Source organism: Mastigoproctus giganteus, chromosome 14 (assembly GCF_048544385.1).
Source record: "Mastigoproctus giganteus isolate SK-2022 chromosome 14, ASM4854438v1, whole genome shotgun sequence".
Classification (NCBI taxonomy): domain Eukaryota; kingdom Metazoa; phylum Arthropoda; class Arachnida; order Uropygi; family Thelyphonidae; genus Mastigoproctus; species Mastigoproctus giganteus.
The window spans coordinates 27,543,240-27,559,024 of NC_143588.1; the positions used below are offsets into that span (position 1 = coordinate 27,543,240).

Consider the following 15,785-nt stretch of genomic DNA (forward strand, 5'->3'; position numbering starts at 1 on the left):
GGTCAGAGAAACCCGGCATCCCTTCCTCCCCCCATACTTCTCCTTCACCCCATGCACGGTACCAAGTACTATAGGTTTGATACCTTTCGTGTTTGGGGATTTCATAAAAAAAAAAAAAAAAACAAGCCAATCCCCTCCCTACACACCTTTTAAATCTCTGGCCTCCACAAAGTTCTGTGTCACTTACAAACAATACAACAAAAGATGGGGAACCCCCCCCGGTGCTGTCAGACAACTAACACTTTACACTATATTTCTGAATGTTGAATTACAGTATTTTTCATTGTTGGAAAGATCATATTTCTTTGTAATGAAATTTCTGTTTAACCATTTTTTTTTTCAAGCGAATGATCAATTTCATTATATTGAGGTCCAAGTGTATTTTTTATCGTTTAAACATTAGCATTGGCACATGATGCAAGAAAGCAAGCTTATATAGCATCAGCCAAAAAAAAAAAAAAATTCTCATTTCACCCATCCACACACACACACACTCCAAGTGTTTGTCAAGTTCTGCCTTGAATCTATTTAAGCTATCAACTTCTACAATGACAGATGGAAGTTTGTTCCAGCAATTAACCACCTGATGGCTAAAGGCAAACTTCGGCACATCTATCCTACAACTGCCTTTCCTCAATTTGAATTTGTGCCCTCTCAGGCGATTATTCTGAGCAAGAGAAAAAACCCATCAGCATTGAGCATGCTCAAACCATTCAAGGCTTTATACACCTCAATCAGATCTCCTCACAAGTGTCTAGTCAGCTTGGAAATGTTATTTGTAAAACTTAAACCTTTCTTCGTAAGTGCAACCAGTTGTTGCATTCAATAATCTTGTTGCCCTTCGCTGTACTCGTTCCAGCAGCTCTACATCCTTAAATTGAGGCCACAAGACCTGTATAGAGTACTCAAGGTGTGGTCAGACCATTGCCTTATACAAGGGGATAATCACCTCCTTATCCCTTCTAGAAAAATTCCTATATATCACTGACAACACCACGAGCTGCTATTGAAGACTGTCTGCACTGCACAATTACCTCCAGGTCCTTTTCATTCACTACCACTGTCAGTGTAGTACCACACAGTTGGTACGTTACTCTGGGGTTGCTACTTCCGATATGCAGTAGTTTACATTTGTCAATGATAAACTTCAATTGCCACCTCTCAGACCATCTGCTCAACTTTTCTAGATCCTTTTGCAGCAGCGTACTGTCATTAGTGTCATTAACAACCCTGCTGACCTTCGTCTGCAAATTTGGACATTAAGCCTAATATACCATCATCAATATCATTAATAAATACTGAAAACAACAATGGACCCAACACTGAACTCTAGGGGACTCCACTAATAACATTAGCTCACAAAGAGTGGTGTCCATTGATTACTACTCTGTCTTCTCCCACTCAACCATCCCTTTATCCATAGCAGCAATTTGCCTCCATTGTCAGACTGCTCCAATTTGTGCAGCAGTCTTCCATGTGCAACAGTATCAAAAGCTTTTCTAAGATCCAAATATATGATACTAAAATTATTCTTTGCATCCAGTTCCTTTGTGACCACATCACAGTATCCAATAAAATTGGCCAGAGAAGACTTCCCCTTAACAAACCCATGCTGTTTCTGAGCTATAACTGAAGTCTTGTCTAGATGATCCTGCAGTGTTTCTTTAACTAATGCCTCCATTAATTTCCCTGGAACAGAAGTTAAACTAACAAGTGTGTAATTATTTGTGCTGCCCTTTGATCCTCCTTTGTGAATTGGGGTCACATTTGCAGATATCCATTCTATGGTTACCTCTCCTGAGTCCAAGGAAGCTCTTCTAGTTGTGGCTAGGGGTTTGCTTATTTCCTTTGCTGCCTCCTTTAATATAACTGGATAGATCCCATCCACCCCAGGTGCCTTTCTTCTATATTTATCTGCAAAAATTTCTCCTCCACTTTGTTCTCATTTATAACAAAATCATCTAGCATTTCCATTCCCTTTCCTGAATAACTCCTCATGTGTGAATGTAGATGCAAAATACTCATTTAGTTTGTTAGCTACCTGTGCACGATCATCAACAGTTGAACCAACTGATTCATTCCCTTCCTTCTAGAGTTTACATAAGTAATGAACTCTTTGCTGTTTTTCTTTGCATCCTTTGCAAAGATTTCTCATAATTTGCCCTTGCCTGCCTAACCTCCTTTGAGACTTGGTTACAAGCCAGCTTATATCTAAAATAGGCTTCCGTTTCACCTGTTGATTTATATATATGCCATGCATTTTTCTCCTCTGCCACATCTCATTAGTTCACCTGACATCCATTTAGGCCAAAATCTTGAGCAATATTCGTTAGTTGGTATGTAAAGCATAGTAGCTTCCAAGAATAATTTTTTGAATGCTTCCCATTTTGAATTTACTGTTGGTAACATCATCAGTTGGTTCCACCTTATCGAATTTAAATACTGTCTCAGACCACCGTAGTCACCTTTACGAAAGCAGAAACCCTTCCCTTTACCTCTGATGGTAGTTACCTCTGAGTAAATTCCACTTCAGCACACTGATCACTGCCACCTAGTGGTTCCTTTATCTGCAGATCCTTAATGCATGAAGAATTACTACTAATAATCGGATCAAGAGTATTTACTCCCTCTAGTTGCCTCCCGAACATGCTAATGTAGAAAACAATCATCCAATAAATCCACAAAAGGCCTGTTAGTGTGTGAGTGACCAACCCACAAATTCTAGTCAATATCTGGGAAATTAAAATCCCACATTATGAGACACTCTGATTTACTGGCTCTTTCTATTTATCTGTACACTTATTTATTATACTCATTAGAGTCATTAGGCCTATAACACTCATATTCTCAATTTTGCTTTCCCAGTGCTTATGGCACATCAACCTGACCCAACATTGCACTGTCCAGCCATGCGACCAGCTGTACTTCCATGGATTCTGTGTTTCTTAACTAATAGCATAACCACCTCCCTTCCTATTCCTATCCTGTCTATTCTTCCTGTACACATTGTACTACCCAAATTCCAGTTCTGCTTTCCTTATATCTGGGTGACACCACGTCTGTGATAACCCAACAATATTTGCCTTTGATTTTTGATCAATATCTCAAATTCTTCAAATTTATTTACCAAATGCCTAGCATTGGTGTGCATGCAAGTATACATGCACTTCTTCCTATTCTTAGCCACCCTAACACAGCCCATGTATTTACTTGTTCCGCTATGACTCCCAGCAGTTTCTGGAATCCCCTGCACCTTTTTTTCCAGGCTGCTGCTCATTCCAATAGAAGCAGTGCAAGAATCACTTTCACCTCTGCCAGCGGCTACTGTTAATCTATTAGTCCGTGTATCCCCCAAGCTAACACTTTTCCGACCCATCTAACGCTGCCTCGATAACATCAGCAAATGTTCTTGCACCTTTTCTATTTAAGTGTATCCAATCCCCATAGAAGCAGTCTCTTTTGTTAACAAGCACAGACCAGGCTGAGAAAAATTCTATCCCTTGAGCCTTGCACAATCTCTCCAGGGGCGAATTGATCGACAAGGCTCTCATTATATACTCCCTCCTATCGTGTCTGGGCAAGGCTGTGATTCCGAGGACAACCGGCCCCCTCAGTTCTCTCGAGCCACAGCACTCCCATTAGCTTGAGCCTTTTGCTTCACTGCTCTGAGTCATGATTTTTATTCAATTTCAATACAAAAATATAACCCTAAACTTATATCCCAATGCAGTTATAATACTACTATATATATATATATATATATTGTTTCAGTATCGAGTACTATCTCCGAGTTACGTAACATGACTTTTGTATCTCCTGGCAAGTTATATGTATTAAATTTATAATGTTATGTTTGTAAAATCTAGGTCATTATATGTAATTAGTTAAAAAGTAGGTCTAGATTTAGTTAAGAGCACAGCGTCCCAACTGCTTATCGACCTCAGCGATATGGCAGTGGGTGAGAGGGTGAGACTCTGCCCACAGTTTTTCGACTCTTTTCGCTGTATGTTCCAAGGAAGGGTCACGTGATCTCCAGGCTAAGCGGAAACATATCGACTTTCAAACAACTTGACTGTTTCAAAGTCATGTGGTTAATATTTGTTTAGCCAATTATTTAATTTTTTGGATGCGTAATGAAAAATGTGTAATTAAGAACAAATAAATAAAAGTTTTGTTTTTGAAAAGGCTGAATATTGGCAGGAGCCCACAGAAGTGGGGGTCTAGGGACAGAGCCCCCCCAGAAAGAAAAAATCCCCCATTCGCATATTCGATTGCTTGCGATTTACTTTTTGGTTTCCCTTGGTTGAGTGCGGGTGTCTGTTGTTCTGGGTGATTTATTCCTGCGAAATATTAGTTCGAAAATGTTGGGTCATTTAGAAGGTATAATTCAATCGATGAGTTGAGTGGTTTTCTGACTTTTTTGAATTTGTTTAGCATCAGCATTAGTAGAGGCATATGATGCGAGAAAGCAGCTTTTGCAGAATCAGCCAAAAAAAAAAAAAAAAAAAAAAAAAAAACAGTTCCATTTCACCCCTCCGTTCGGTCAAAATACTGGTCCAGCAGAGTCTTAAATTTATTTAGGCTATCAACTTCCACAACAAGGGATGGAAGTCTGTTCCACCAACCAACAACCCGCTGGCTAAAGGCAAATTTTCGCTCATCTATCCTATATCTGTCTTTCCTCAATCTGAATTTATGCCCTCTCATGTGATTATTCTGAGCAAGAGGAAGAATCTCATCGGCATTGAGCATGCTCAAACCATTCAAGGCTTTATACACCTCTATCAGATCACCTCGCTGGTGCCTAGTCTCCAGACACTGTAATTTGCAAAACTTAAGCCTTTCTTCGTAAGAGCAACCCTTTATTCCATTCACTAATCTTGTTCCCCTTCTCTGTACTAGTTCCAGCAGCTCTACATCCTTTTTGAAATGAGGCTTCCAAGACCTGTATATAGTACTCAAGGTGTGGCCTGATCATTGCCTTATATAAGGAAATAATCACCTCCTTATCCCTGCTAGAAAAATTCCTCTATATCATTGACAAGACACCATGAGCTACTCTTGCAGCCCATCTGCACTGCTCAGAAAACTTCATATCTATCTGCACAATTATCCACAATTATTCCTATCCTGTCTACCACTGTCAGTGTAGTACCACAGAGTTGATACGTTGCTCTGGAGTTGCTGTTTCCCATATGTAGTACTTTACATTTGTCAATGTTAAACTTCATTTGCCACCTCTCAGCCCATCTGCTCAACTTTTCTAGATCCTGTTGCAGCAGTGTACTGTCATTAACAACCCTGCCAACCTTCGTATAGTCTGCAAACTTGGACATTAAGCCTGATATACCATCATCAATATCATTAATGAATAGGGGAAAACAACAATGGACACAACATTGAACCCTGACGGACTCCACTAATAATATTAGTCCATGATGAGCAGTGTCCAATGATTACAACTCTGTCTTCTCCCCCTCAACCATCCCTTTATCCATAGCAGCAATTTGCCTCCAATGCCACACTGCTCCAATTTGTGTAGCAGTCTTCCATGTGCAACAGCATCAAAAGCCTTTCTAAGATCCAAATATATAATATCAAAGTTATTCCCTGCATCCAGTTCTTTTGTGACTGCATCATAGTATCCAATCAAATTGGTCAGGCAAGAATTTCGCTTAACAAACCCATTCTGTGTCCGAGCTATAACTGAAGTCTTGTCTAGATGATCCTGCAGTGCTTCTTTAACCAGTGCCTCCATTAATTTTCCTGGAACAGAAGTTAAACTCACAGGTCTATAATTACTTGTGTCAGCCCTTGATCATCCTTTGTGAATTCGGGTCAAATTTGCACATCTCCAGCCTATGGGTGCGTCCTCTGAGTCCATGGAAGCTCTCATAATTATGGCTAACGGTTTGCTTACTTCCTTTTCTGCCTCCTTTAATATAACTGGATAGATCCCATCCACCCCAGGTGCCTTTCTTGTGTTTATCTTCAACAATTTCTCCTCCAATTTACTCTCAGTTATTACAAGATTATCTAGCTTACTGCCAGATTTCAATAGACCTCTGGCATTCCCCTCGCTGAATAACTCCACATGTGTGAATGTTGATGCAAAATATTCATTTAGTTTGTTAGTTACCTGAGCAGGATCATCAACAGTTAAGCCATGGATACCAAGTGAACCAATCTGATTCATCCGCTTCCTTCTAGAGTTTACATAAGTAAAGAACTCTTTGCTGTTTTTCTTTGCATCCTTTGCCAAAGATTTCTCGTAATCTGCCTTCGCCTGCCTAACCTCCTTTGTAACTTGGTTACAGACCAGCTTATATCTATCATAGGCTTCTGAGTCATGTTAATTTATATGTATCCCATGTATTTTTCTTCTCTTCCATATGTCTCATTAGTTCATCTGACATCCATTTAGGCTATTTGAACAATATTTCTTAGTTGGCAATTTAGGCAATTGAACAATATTTCTTAGTTGGTATGTAACGGAGTACCGCCTCCGTAGCCGAGTGGGCAGGAGCGGGAGTGTAGTAGCATACACTCTTTGAGTAGACCGGGGTTCAAACCCCTGAATATGGTCGATTTGCCAACCCGCACTGGACCAGCGTGGCAGATTATGGTCCATTTCCCTCAACATGAATTGTTGAGGAGGCTTCCATCCTGCAGCGGGTTGATAACGGCTGCACTTTTACTTTTTTTTTTTTTTTTTTTTTTTTTTTTTTATGTAAAGCCTAGTAGCTTCCAAGATAATAAGTTCTCTGAATGCTTCCCATTTTGAATTTGCTGTTGGTAACATCATCAGCTGGTCCCACTGTATAGAATTTAAATACTGCCTCAGACCATCGTAGTCAACTTTACGAAAGCAAAAATCCTTCCCTTTACCCCTGACGGTAGTTACCTCTTTGAGTAAATTCCACTTCAGCACACTGTGATCACTGCCACCTAGTGGTTCCTTTATCTGCAGATTCTTAATGCTTGAAGAATCACTACTGATAATCAGAACAAAGTTTTACTCCCTCTAGTTTCCTCCCGAACATGCTGATGTAAGAAACAATCACCAATATATCCACAAAAGCCTTGCTAGTAATCTGCCTTTGCCTGCCTAACCTCCTTTGTAACTTGGTTATAGACCTGCTTATATCTATCATAGGCTTCTGTGTTACATGTTAGTGTGTGAATGACCAACGCACAAATTCCAGTCAATATCTGGGAAATTAAAATCTCCCATTATAAGACTCTCTGATTTACTGGCCCACTCTATTTCCCTGTACAGTTTCTTATTATACTCATCAGAGTCATTAGGCCTATAGCACACTCCTACTCTCAATTTTGATCTCCCAATGCGTATGTCACACCAAACTGACTCGATACTGCACTTTCCAGCGATGGCGACTGGCTTCACTTCCTTGGATTTTATGTGTTTCTTAGCTAATAGCGTAACCCCTCCTCCCTTCCTATCCTGTCTATCCTTTCTGTACACATTATACTCCCCAAATTCCTGTTCTGCATTCCTTATATCTGTGTAACACCACGTCTCTGATATCCCATCAATATCTGCCTTTGATGTTTTGAGCAATACCTCAAATTCATCAAATATATTTACCAAACTCCTAGTATTGGTGTACACGCAAGTATACATGTACCTGTTCCTATTCTTAGCTACCGTAACACAACCCCATGTGTTTACTTGTACCACAACGACTCCCAACAGTCTCTGAAATATCCTGCATCTTGTTTTCCAGGCTGCTGGTCATTCCAATAGAAGCAGTGTAAGAATCACTTTCACCTCTGTCAGTGGCTACTGCTAATCTATCAGTCCTTGTATCCCCCCAAGCTAGCAGTTTTCCGACCCATTTAACACTGCCTCGATAGCATCAGCAAATATTCTTGCACCCTTTCTTTTTAAGTGTATCCCATCCCTGTAGAAGCAGTCTCTCCTGTTAACAAGTACAAACCAGGCTGAAAAAAATTCTACCCCAAATTTTATTGTTGACAGGCATCGGCAATTTTGAGTGTGAAATTGTCTAGTTATCAGTGATTATTCGATTGATTGTGATTTACTTTTTGTTTTGCCTTGGTTAATTGCAGGTGTCTCTTCTACTGGGCGATTTATTCCTGCAAAATATTAGTGCGAAAACGTTGGGTCTTTTAGAAAACATAATTCGATTGATGAGGTGAGTGGTGTTCTGTCCTTTTAGCATTTCTGTTGACGGGCATCAGCAATTTTCAGTGCTAATGCTCGTGATATTGTCTGGTAATTAGTCGTTGCATGTGGTGTTAATTTTTGTTCCAAATCATGGTAATTACTTGTTTTTTAATGTTCTCCCAGAAAAGCAGGGGATAGGGATCGGCAGCCCCTATCCCGTCTAGTAATGTACGGGCGAGAAGAATCAATGGTTGCACATGATGTGAATTTTTCTTGTTTTTTTTTAAAAAAAATTGCCATATCGCCTTTTCTTTTTCTTCATTTCAGCTCTGATTTTTTTGGGGGGTTTAGGGGGTGGCAGTCCCCACCAAAAATTAAAAAAAAAAAAAAAAAAAAAGTATTTATGTTCACTCGCATCAGCAATTCTCATTGTTAATGCTCGCGAAATAGTCTAGTAATGTGTGGGTGAAAATAATCAGTGGTTGCATGTCGTGTGAATTTTTGTTATTTGTTTTTTAAATAACAAATTGCTGTTTTGCCTTTTCTTTTTTTTCATTTCAACTCTGCTTTTGTGTTGTCTTGTGACATATTGCAATCTCCAAATAACGTGCATTTTTGTTACTTTCTTTTTAAAAAAAATTGCCATTTCCCATTCTATTTTTCTTCATTTTCAGCTCTGATGTATTGTTATGTCACGTGACATCCGCCTGGAATGTGCAGTCGAGGAGAAATGCAGTGAGTGAGTGGATTCACAATCCGTCAATCACTGCTCTTCCCCTCGCTGCCAGTTTTGGCGGCTGTACCCGTAACTGAATGTTTACCCTAAGTATTAATTAACTTTCAAAATTGCTATCTAAATTTAAAATAAACCAAGGAGCTTGACTAGGTCTATAAGCTACTTATAGAAAATAATTTAATATAACAATTAAGTTCATAAAAACAGCTAAATATAATTAAAAAATTAGCGTATGCTGGAGCTGCAAAATCTTGGCCAACATGTGGATTGGATACCCTTACCGATACTACGTAATAAACTACAAAATCTCTATCTAAATTCAAATTAAACTATCATTACTAGAAATATAAAGCTACTACTAGAAAATAAATTAATATGCCAATTTAAGTCAATAAAACAGCAAAAATTTAAGAAAAACTTCTCTATTAGCTGGAGCTGTAAAAACTTCGCCTGCACGGAGCTAATCTCTTTCCCAACTTGATTAATTTTTGGTACGAGTAATACGACATAGAGATACAGAAAATGAGCAAAGAGGTATATGGAAAAAAGTAAAAGAAAGAGAGAAATCATGGTATACATAAAAAAAAAAAAATAGAAAAGTATATTTTTTATAACTTTTGATAACAACAATCCTGGTGTCTTTATCAAAAGCCAACCACCAAGACTGCACAAAAAGACAACAATATAAAGTCTCTGATTCTGAAGTAAAGCACATGCCAAGAAATAAGGGTACAAAACAGAATTAAAAATTTTATAGTAAATTTAATAAATTTATGAGATAAAGGCTAAAAAAGAATACATATGTACAGGAGGATACAAGTAATAGGCATGTGATTTATGGTTGACTCAAATGTAAATTACATTCTTATTAGTTTTGTTCCTCAAAAGAAAAGAGGAAAAATAAACAGCAGAAAAAGACTCAATACATTTAAAAAATAAAAAATAAAAATAAATAGTGTAGTAAAATTGGTGATAAATACAGCCCAGAATAGTAATGGAAGTAAATGCTACACAAAGTAGATTAAAAAAAAAAAAACACCTTTTAAAAGGACTAAAAAAGGTAGAACAGAAAGAATACAGTTTCTTGCTATACATTTGTAAAACTAATGCACAAGAAATAAAAATAAGGATATCGAAAAGTAAAAAGCAAAGCAAATGTTGAAAAAAATGGAAGGGCTCAGGCAGTTTCGGATTACAAATCCCATTTCTTTAGATAGGATTAAGAATATAGAACACATATAAGATATATATAAATCCAATTTTTGGGCAATCTAAAATGTATAATTTTAGACTGCACTAAAACCAAATTTAGAAATTTTAAAATTTGCTAATTCTGAAGCTTAAAGAAATTTATCTATAGGGAAAGACTTGAAATTATGAAAATACATGGCTCCTTCATGCCCCTACATTTTCTCTTCTTATGTTTTCTTCAATTTGAGTATATCTTTTTCCCATCTCAAATAAGGGAAAAAGAGGATAACTCAAAATAACAACAACTTCATTAATCCCATCTGATTACTTCTTCTTCTAAGTGAAAATGTACCACTGTTGTCATATTTACAATATAGGGAGCACTTGATACAGTGTTTCAGCAAATGAGTTTCACACACCAACTGATGAAACCAAAACAATTTTTCGCTACTGTATCAACCATTCGCCAATTTTATATACAGATTTTCTTTTCTTGTTAAACTGTTTCACTTTGTATATAAGCAGACTTTTAAAAAACTGCACTGTCCCATTTAAACGAATTCAAACAATTACAAAACACTGTTAGTTGTCTGGGATCTGGAAATATTTTTGTTATAGGAAAAGTTCATTCAAACGGTACAGTATTCGCTGCAACAGAATTTTATCATACACCTAAACTTCCTAGGTTCCATAATCTGCTGGGCTGCAGAGATATGATCAGTGGCTTCCACTTCTGCCTTAGGTTTTGGAGAATATTTTAGCTTATCAAATGGGATGAACAAGAATTGATGTTATCTTCAGCACTCAAAGTCCAAAGGCAATTCTAGAGAAAACTTTCAACCATAGCTCACAGATTTAAGTCATCAAGTGAAAGGATTTATTGAACGGCAGCATCCAAAATTGAACACCTGGAACCAATTGGACGGAGAATAACAAAACAATGCCAAAGAACAAACCCTACTAAGCTGAAGAGGCTAACCTTTTTGAATGCACACAGACTGACAATTTGTTGAAAGTTGACAAACCATACGTGAAATATGAAAGGCCAGGATGAGAACTTTGCTTCTCTCCTTCCTTCTGTGTTTAACTGCACATATATACAGGGTGTCTCGAAAATACACTGCATAACTTCAGGAATGAGTTCCTCATATGTAGACAATAAAAATAGTTTTATATCAACATAGTTCCGGAAATGCTTGGTTCCCAAGTTATTAATCCGAATGTCTTATCTCCCGCAGGTGATTTCCTTCATCACAAGGTACTGACAGAATCTGCTGGTTTTCCATTTTGACCATGTACTCAATTCAGGAATGAGTTCCTCATACGTAGACAATAAAAATAGTTTTTATATCAACATAGTTCCTGATATGCTTGGTTCCTGAGTTATTAACTGGTTTTACATTCCGACCAGGTACTCAAACCTCTAATTGTAGCAGATTGTGAGACAATATGAAACATGCCAGGAATTTGGCATCATCTTCGCAAGTCCATGAGACTTCGACATGAGGCCTGTATTCAGGCAGAAGGTGGACATTTTGAACAATTACTATAAAGTAATGTGAACAGTTAAGTGTCATTGACAGACCTTCAAAACTCAGAAACCAAGCATTTCCGGAACTATGTTGATATAAAATATTTTTATTGTCTACATATGAGGAACTCATTCCTGAAGTTATGCCATGTATTTTTGAGACACTCCTGTATATATATTATATATATATATATATATCTCAAGTCTAAATGCACAATGTAATCAATACTTAGCATACATCCTTTTGGGTTTGAGGTATACAATTTGTAGAATATCTCTGGTGTATAGCAAGTGTCTATAGTTCTATTATCTCCCGATACTGTTTACTGGCAATCAATATGAAATCCCTTTATGTTTATGGGATCACTGTGCGTATATTAGATTGACAGCTAATAAAGATTATTATGATTTTGTTTTCATCTGTAGATGGCTTATTTTTCTGAACAGTATAGTTACATCATTAATCCATTTTTGACAAACAGCAAACTCTTAATTTATTTTTGTAAATATACCATTTTACATTATCAATAATTCATAAACTTACAGTAGTCATATTGGTCAAATACAACAGTAGGGAATGAATACCTACCACCAATTGTGCTTTCTTCATAATCGTGAAATTGACCTTTTACAAATCGTAACACCAGACTTGATTTTCCAACAGCCTGTTCACCTAAAAGCACAAGCTTAAACGGACATATCCTTCCTTGTATTGCTCCACTGGGTCTCTGTATTGCATTGTTTCTAGTTGACATCTTTAGCTATAAAAATGGTAAACAACTATATAAAACAAACTTTAATATGCATACATTCATGAGCTAAAATGTATTTCATTGACATTTTTGGATGGTACACATGATTTAAACTGAACTAAACTGAACAGAAGACTATTTAAGAAGATAGCACTTTATATCCACAACTAAGAAAATTAGGAAAGCACTGTCAGAAATTAAAGCTAGAATGAGAATACAGTGAAACACAAAAACAGCAAACAATCTTTAATCTTTAATAAAAGCTTTGCAAAGGAAATGTCTATTTCTTGCTTTTTTTTTTTTTTTTAAACTGATATTACAGTAAAACAAGCTATTAAATGTCACTTTAATACACTGAAATTTTTAAAGATAATTGCTCATATTCAGAATGAATGAAGCATCACTGAGAAACTATGATAACTTAAGGATTATGTGATAAAGAATGAATGTAGGAATTTATCTGGGTAAGTCAAGCACACTTTTGGGAAGATCAGAATGTAGCTCTTGAACTTCATCATTATGAATATAAAAATATACAAATCACTTTTGGACTATGAGTATATATTACATTAAAGACAACTTACTGTAATATAATGATATTTGGTAATGACACTTGGAATTAGGCTTCACAAGAGTTAACTGTTTTTGCAATTTTTTTTCCCAACTGCCATACAAATTCACAATTATCTTTATTTGTTACCATTAGTATGAAAAAAAAAAAAAAAAAAAAAAATCCACACGATCCTGGAATACAGCGCTCTTCAGATGGCTCTGGATGAATTTGAGTGGAAAACCTCTCACAAGAAACTTTCATGCAAGGTGTCAAAAACTTATAAGCTAGGTCAATCATATTACAAGCATCCATTATCAAATTATATCACTAGAATTCAATAAGAAATTGTATAACTCTTGCAATACTACTCATTTATGTTCACAATGCAAATTTTTGATCTCTCTCACTATATCTCTCTAGTCATGAACCAAGGAATTGCTTAATTCTTCCTGTTGAGCAGGCAATATTTTTAACTTTAAATCCTAAATGGAAATCTTAAGATTCAATTACAGATTATTATTGTGATTCCTGAATATATATATATATATATATATAAGTTTGTATTAACATATCGAATAAAATATGCATAATGTATGCACTGTCAGGTTATTTATTCATACCTGATTTATTAATCTTTCATTCACTGAAACTATTTCATCACCTGAATACCTCTTTATCCTATGTAACTTTTTAAACATTTCCTTTAAGGAGTAACATTTAATATTCATTTATAAATGAATATTGAATGTATAAAAGAATATATATATATATATATATATATATATATATATAAAGCAATAAGCAGCAATATATTGATCCGGACCATGGACACATCATCACAGGAGAATTATGTACCATTGCAGATCATACCATTTCAGGCCATGCAACAAAATAAATAAAAAAATACACGCACTAATAGATAAACAGTAGCCGCTGGCAGAGGTAAAAGTGATTCTTGCACTACTTCTATTGAAATGCAATTGAGCAGCAGCCTGGAAAGCAAGGCAATGGGAATTTCCAGGACTGCTGGGAGTCATAGTGGAACAAGTAAATACATGGGCTGTGTTAGGGTAACTAATAGTAGAAACAGGTGAATGTATACCAATGCTAGGAATATAGTCAATAAATTCAATGAGCTTGAAGTGCTAGTCAAGACATCAAAGGCAGATATTCTTGGGATATCAGAGACATGGTTGTTGTTTTTTGGTTTTTAGGAGCATTAGCAACTAAGGCCATATTGCTCCAGGATATGCGGTGGTCATTCCTTAACCTTTCCGCATCCTCCGTATTTGGTGGTGACGGGCTCGAACCCCGGTCTAATCAAGAAGCGTGTGCTACGTACTGTGCTCCTTCCCACCTGGCTACAGAGGCACCCCTCAGAGACATGGTATCACAAAGACATAGGCAGTGCAGAACTGGAATTTAGGGAGTACAATGTGTACAGAAAGGATAGACATGACAGGGAGGGAGGGAGGAGGGGTTATGCTGTTAGTTAAGAAGCACATAAAATCTAAGGAAGTGCATCCAAGTGATGTGGGTGGACAATGCAATGTTCAGTCTGTTTGGTGTGACATAGGCACTGGGAAAGGAAAATTTAGAGTAAGTGTGTGTTAGAGGCCTAATGAATCTGATGAGTATAACGAGCAATTGTGCAGAGAAATAGAGTGGATCAGTAAATTAGTGTCTTATAACGGGGGATTTTAATTTCCTGGATATTGACTGGAATTTGTGGGTTGGTCACTCACGCACTAGCAAGGCTTTTGTGAATTTATTGGATGATTGTTTTCTACATCAGCATGTTAGGGAGACAACTAAAGGGAGTAATACTCTTGATTTGATTATCAGTAGTGATTCTTCAGGCATCAAGAATCTGCAGATAAAGGAACCACTAGGTGGCAGTGATCACAGTGTGCTGAAGTGGGATTTACTAAAAGAGGTAACTACCATCAAGGGTAAAGGGAAGGGTTTTTGCTTTCGTAAAGGTGACTATGGTGGTCTGAGACAATATTTAAATTCTATACGGTGGGACCAACTAATGATGTTACCAACAGCAAATTCAAAATGGGAGGCATTCAAAGAATTAATCTTGGAAGCTACTAGGCTTTCACACCAACAAAGAAATATCGTTCAACATTTAGGCCTAAATGGATGTCAGATGAACTAATTACACATGTGACAGAAAAGAAAAATGCATGGGATACGTATAAAATAACAGGTGACACAGAACCCTATGATAGATATAAGCTGGTCTGTAACCAAGTCACAAAGGAGTTTAGGCACGCAAAGGCAGATTATGAGAAAGCTTTGGCAAAGGATGCAAAGAAAAACAGCAAAGAGTTCTTTACTTATGTAAACTCTAGAAGGAAGGGGATGAATCAGATTGGTCCACTTGATATTGATGATTCAACTGTTGATGATCCTGCTCAGGTAGCTAACAAACTAAATGAATATTTTGCATCGATATTCACACATGAGGAGTTATTCAGGGAGGGGAATGCCAGAGGTGTACTCAAATCTGGCAGTAAGCTAGATAAACTTGTAATAACTGAGAGTAAAGTGGAGGAGAAATAGTTGAAAATAAACACAAGAAAGGCAACTGGGGTGGATGGAATCTATTCCAGTTATATTATATTATTATATTTGCTATAACTGGATAGATATATGGAATCTATCCAGTTATAGCAAACCCTTAGCCATAATTATGAGAGCTTCCCTGGACTCGGGGGAGGTACGCATGGACTGGAGATGTGCAAATGTGACCCCAATCCACAAAGGAGGATCAAAGAGAGAGACAGGTAATTACTGACCTGTCAGTTTAACTTCTGTTCCAGGGAAATTAATGGAGGCACTGGTTAAAGACGCAATACAGG

General features: G+C 37.0%; 1 protein-coding gene across 1 annotated transcript in view; it reads right to left on the reverse strand.

The window, feature by feature from the left end:
• LOC150075031 (ras-related protein Rab-5B-like) overlaps positions 1 to 15,785 on the reverse strand; it is a 132,335-nt gene that overhangs the window by 61,738 nt on the left and 54,812 nt on the right. The window contains exon 2 of the mRNA XM_090388977.1: positions 12,200 to 12,371. Coding sequence (XP_090245103.1) covers positions 12,200 to 12,365 — 166 coding nt within the window. The 5' untranslated portion in view covers positions 12,366 to 12,371. The remainder of the gene's footprint in view (positions 1 to 12,199; positions 12,372 to 15,785) is intronic.